The following is a 5,418-nucleotide window of genomic DNA, read 5'->3' as shown; positions in this document are numbered from 1 at the left end:
ACAGCCCATACCTGGGACAGCCCCCGCACCTGGACACGGCCCCGCACCACACCCCGCACCTGGGCACGGCCCCGAGACACGGCCCCACGTGGGACACGGCCCCACCTGGACACACCGATCCTTGCAGGCACTGGTGGCTTTGCCTCGGTTTGCTCAGGCACCGGAGCAGAAGGGGCACCCAGAGAAGTGGTGCCGAGATGAGTGTCCCATTCGTGAGCCTCTGCACTGGCTGGGGCACGCAGTGAGTCGTAGGCTGCAGAGCTTCGTGAGACAGTTATAATCTGCATCTGCAAATGCAGACTTGAATCTGCTCAAGAAGGCTTAAAAAAAGCAGAGTACTACTTCAGGTTGACACACAGGAAACTAGTTGTCAGTGCAGATGTGAAATTCAGCAAGTTATGTAAGGCAAGGTGTATATTCCACTTCACCCTTGTGCTCTGTAACGACCTGGTGCATATCATCGAACACTCTCGGGGCGCCAAGCACAGGATTTACATTTGGGTGTGGGATCTCTTTGTGCCTCCTCTCCCAGGGTCCTTATAACCAACAGTTTATTTAACAATGGGTAAGCCACACTGTTGTAACTAGAAATACCAAGCCAACAAAAAGAAAGCCTGACAGGCCTAAAAGCATATGGAGCTTCCACCTATTTGTGGATGTACAGTGTGCCAAGAATGATGCTGGTCAGGAGACTGTTCCTGTGACAGTGAGTGCTGTTGGTTTACTGCAACTACAGACTCAATCCCTGTCATAGCACTTGGCTCACAACTGAAAAGTTACAGAAGGGTTACAAGAAGTTGACACCAATTGATCAAGCAGTGTTTCCTATTCACCAGTGTCTCTTTTACCACTTTTTATTTAGTACCCGCTTACTTTCTGGGTAGCAAATATATAGGATGCCCTAAAAAGATGGGATAGGGGGTTTTGAATGGCAAATTAGGGTGGTTAGATGCTGTTGATGAATCCTCTTGTCTCTTGCCACGCTTCTACTTGGATTTGAGTAAAATATTGCTCATAAAGGTTCTTACCACTAGGACTTTTCAACACAAACCTGCCTTGTATTCCCACTCTCAGAAGGGCATGAAGTGATCATACAGAGAACAATTCAAGTACTTTTGGTAGATAAAAGGTGATAGAGCCATTAAGACAGGGAGTTTATTTGTACCAACTTGTAAAATAGAAAAAACCAAATCATTACAGATCTTGGTGAACAAAAGCTCTGGGGATTGGATTTCTTAGGAAGGTATTTTACTTCATCAATATATTTGTTTACTAAAAATACACCAGTGGATAACTGTATAAAATGTGTTACAACAGAAAAGTTTTCATGCTGACTGTGGCACTCGCCCTTTCTTGGGTGCTTGCTTCGGTGATTTTGAAGCCTTCTTGGCTGACTGGATTACTTTGCCAGCTTTGGGTGTTGCAAAAGACTTTGCTTCAGGTTTTTTTGGAGTCTTTTTCATGTCTTTTTCTTTTATGGCTTCCTTTGCCTTGCTGACTGGCTTGTCTTTTTTCTGTTTTGCTGATGTCTTCAAGTCTGCACTCTCTGCTGTAACCCCACGTTTTGGTTTTGGAGTCTCCAGAGCTAGAGGTTGTTTCTTTCTCTTACCAAGGGGTGTTTCGGTTTTCTTGCCCATGTTGTCACCTTTTTCTGGACTTGCTTCCATTTTCTGTATTTAAGAGAGACAAAAACATTACCCTTCCAGCTAAGAAACATATTTCCTGTTTTTCAGGAAGAAGGATCAAAGAAAACCATTACAAATGATTAATGCTTTCTGTCAACTGAACTGTGTCCTAGTCCACTTGAAGTGTGTTAGCACATTGCTCCTTAGGGAACTATGAACAATTTAAACAGTTCAAAATCTTTAGTTTTAACTGAAATCCGAGTTTCTCGGTATTATTAAACAGTTACCTTCAGCTCAGCTGAGCTTGTTTGTATAGGCACCAGCTGTGGAATTTCTTCATCATCATGATCACCTGGTTCTTGGACTAGTTCTAGTTTTTCTTTCACCACAACCTCCTGGGAAGCAGCCTTAGCCTTAGCCTTAGCCTTCTTTTTGGTTGTCAGAGTGACTTGACTTGAGTTCTGTTTTTCAGCTATCTTCTTCTGTTTCTTGTTTTTTCCCTTCTAGAATTAATCAGAAGTACATCTCAGACAAACCCCACATTTCTAAATGTCTAAGAATCATTTAATGTAGTTAAAAAATAGACTGTCTACTAACATTAATTTAGAAACTAGAAACACTAAACATTTTTTCCAGGGAGTTTCCATCATTTCATTATTATTCCTGAGTATGAAGCACTGAGGCAGGAAAGCCTAACCCATTTTTAGCCATAAATTCCTGGGATCAACTCCTAAAACGTTTACACCCAACACTATAATGCAGAAAAGGAAGACAGAGAACTAGCTGCACCAATCTGACTGCATGCAAAGTGTAAAGAAATTTGGTTTTACCTTTACTTCCTTCTTTTGGAGAGATGGCTGTCTGTCAAGCTCATCCAAGTTGGTGACATTTGCAGTAAATATTGGAAGCGCAACCGATTTAAGTGTTTTGAGGTGAAGAATTTTCACATTTTTCCAATTCTGCAACAACAAACACATTATATTATGTAAAAATAACAAAGCTGAGGTATGAATCCACTTGGCTTTAATGCCATCAACCAGCAGTACCTTTGGTAACTTCTTAGCAATCACTCTGGCTGCTGCAATGATGTTCTCCAATAGCTCATCTGCTTTCATTCCAGTGTGACCTACACGTGCTGTGCTGAAAGAAGAGCAGAGCAACATTTACATGTGGGCAAATAAGCATAAGTCAAGTTATTGGTATTTAGGCATACCCAGAAGTGAGAAAAGCCATTTATGTGCAGTTAGTTACCTAATGTTCACGGTGGTGGCTCTTGCAGAAATCCTTTGTAATAAGTTAGAATAGATTCACCTGCATTCAACTTTCCATATTTCAATATGCAACTTCTGCCTTATATTATGAAGCACATTACCAATTTAGATTCTTTTAGATACACAATACATTACAAAAAAATCTTACTAGAATAGAGTACTTCGGAAATAGTTTTTATCTAATTTTACAGTAATATTTTTCTAAACTTGCACATGCTGTTTGATAGTAACAAAGTGCCTAGAAATCCCTTAGGTATAAGGAAAAAGAGAAAAGTAAAACTTCCCAGTAAAAACTTCTAAGTAGAACTACTGATTTCTTTATAGATTAACCCTGCAGAACATCTTTCCTCACCTTTCATGACCATGACCTTCCACCATTCATGACTCCAGAGATGTTCTGACCCACTCAGTGGTGACACTGAACATCTTAACTTAAGGTGACATCTTAATATTCACATATAAATGGAATAAAACCCCTTGAAATTCCCACAGTTAGGTACAACCATCCTTCACGTGAAGTATCAATCTACTCATACTTACTAACAGCAGCCTTTATTGTTAACTGGGAGTGTAGTCCCTTGGATATGTTTTTCCAGTTCCTTAGCAAGATTTTTGGCTTTCAGGTTCACAGACAAAGGTGCCCTAAAATAGAAAAGACATAAAAAAATCTGAAAACTCAAACTAAAACCAACCCCTCCCTGTACTAAGAAGGATCTAATCTTAAAATAGATAATGTAAAATGGATTTACAAAATTTAAAGACTTACTTTTTCTTTTCGTAGAAGTGCTTCCCTAGATGTGAGGGCAGGAGCCTCCTGATTCTGTCATCAGACAGGAAGAGGTCGAATCTGTTGAGGAGGCGACGCTTTGCCTCAAACAGCTTGTACTCCTTCTTCAGAGTTTTGTATGGGATGACCTGCAATGCAAGGAGCACTTTAGTCCCCATGCTGAAAACACAGCCTGGACTGCTGCTGACAGCTGCACAGAATTAAGGTGCACAACTGGCCCACTGGTTTAGAATGCTGATGACAATCAGAAAGTTCTGTATCCTTTTCCTGCTGTTTTAAGAATCAAACATGGATCTCTGGCACAGGAACTGTGAATCACCAAGCACAACTTGAGTGTATAGTAACATCTAAGTCAATGTTAAATACAACAATAAATTTACTTTCTAGTTTTATTGACAGTAGCATAAACACCCCAACCCAGCTGCAAAGGACTCAAATATTCACTGTGAGTTTTTCCAGTTGGTTCCTCAAACTCAATATTGAACACTTGCCTAGCAATTATATCTGATTGCTAAAAATCCTGTTTCAAACTGAAGAAGTTATTGAGTAAATTTTGAATTTTAGAAACACTTTCAATAGTGAGAAAAATCTTACTAGTGAGATCTTTAACTCGGAATCATTGAGATTAGAATATTACTCAGCAGAAACAACAACTACTGTCCCTTTTTGTAGGTACGAGAGAAAAGAAATGACAATACTATACTACAGCATCATATATCTCTCTTACCTGGCTAATGCTTCTGATGCCACTCTGGATTAAAAGTTTCCTGTAGAAATTTTCAGTCTGTTCTGCTGATAAGTTTGGTTCATCCTTTGTGAACAGACAAACCTCAGCTGTGTCTGGTCGAATGCCATGGGGCAGTGGTCTGCAATGGGAATATGAGATGCACAGAGAATGTCTAATAGGAGAAACAAGTTTTTTCCAGAACTAGGTCTACACTGAGAGGTCATTACCCTTGAACAATACAGGGAAGCTCTTGTGTTTGGATTCTGTTAGCTACTAAAGCTCCTCAGTGATAAAGCACACAGAACTGCAGAAGTTAAACCTTTGTATCCCACAGCTGCAGTCAGATGCAGCACTGAATCCATCTGTCCTGCCAGCAGCTGTTCCCACACAGCTCCCGGGAGGAGGATACTCTGCTCTCCTCTCTTCACACCACCAGCCCTTGGACAGGTCTTTGTGACCGTGGGGCCTTGGGAGATGGATGTAAACACCCTCAATACAGCACAGCTACAGCTTCAGAGAAACTTGAATTCACATTCAGGTTTGGATATCCCAAGAAAGAAGGAGGAATCTTTCTAACGATTTGGTGGCGGGTTTAGGCAAAGAGGAGACGGATTTCTTTTCTCGAGCTTCAGAACTGAAAAGCACATAACTTTTAATTGGCAACCCACAGAATCAGTGTTCTCCCTGCGCACAAAGCTGGCACAGTTACTCCAAAGCGGGGCCGAAGCACAGCGCAGAGCTCTTTTTTCCCCACCGACCCGGGGGAACTTACATTCTGATGGTCTGCGCCACCCGCGGCACCTTCCAGACCGTCACCAGCAGCTGGACGCTCTCGGCCTCGTTCAGGAGCAGCGCGTCTGCCTTGGCCTTGCTCCGGGCGAACGCCAGAAGAGCTTCCACCGCCTTCCTCACCTGCAACGCACCGCGGCGAGGGCTCTTACACCGGCCGGGCCGGGCCGGGCCGGGCACAGCTCCCGCCCGCACTACCTGTCCGCGCTCCAGAGGTTT

The 5,418-nt window shown here is 42.4% G+C and overlaps 1 protein-coding gene across 1 annotated transcript; it reads right to left on the bottom strand.

Moving 5' to 3' along the window:
- Window positions 1-1,325: 1,325 nt before the first annotated feature.
- RSL1D1 (ribosomal L1 domain containing 1) lies at window positions 1,326-5,322 on the bottom strand (the record flags this gene model as incomplete). Its single annotated transcript, XM_009079524.1, has 8 exons — window positions 1,326-1,670; window positions 1,907-2,128; window positions 2,456-2,584; window positions 2,672-2,765; window positions 3,437-3,538; window positions 3,663-3,811; window positions 4,411-4,549; window positions 5,183-5,322. Coding segments are annotated over 8 exons (1,320 nt in total), but the record flags the coding sequence as incomplete, so codon positions are not given.
- Window positions 5,323-5,418: the final 96 nt, after the last annotated feature.

Source organism: Acanthisitta chloris, unplaced genomic scaffold (assembly GCF_000695815.1).
Source record: "Acanthisitta chloris isolate BGI_N310 unplaced genomic scaffold, ASM69581v1 scaffold42337, whole genome shotgun sequence".
NCBI lineage: Eukaryota > Metazoa > Chordata > Aves > Passeriformes > Acanthisittidae > Acanthisitta > Acanthisitta chloris.
The sequence above is the reverse complement of the archived record's forward strand: the minus strand, read 5'-3'. Positions and strand labels throughout refer to the sequence as shown.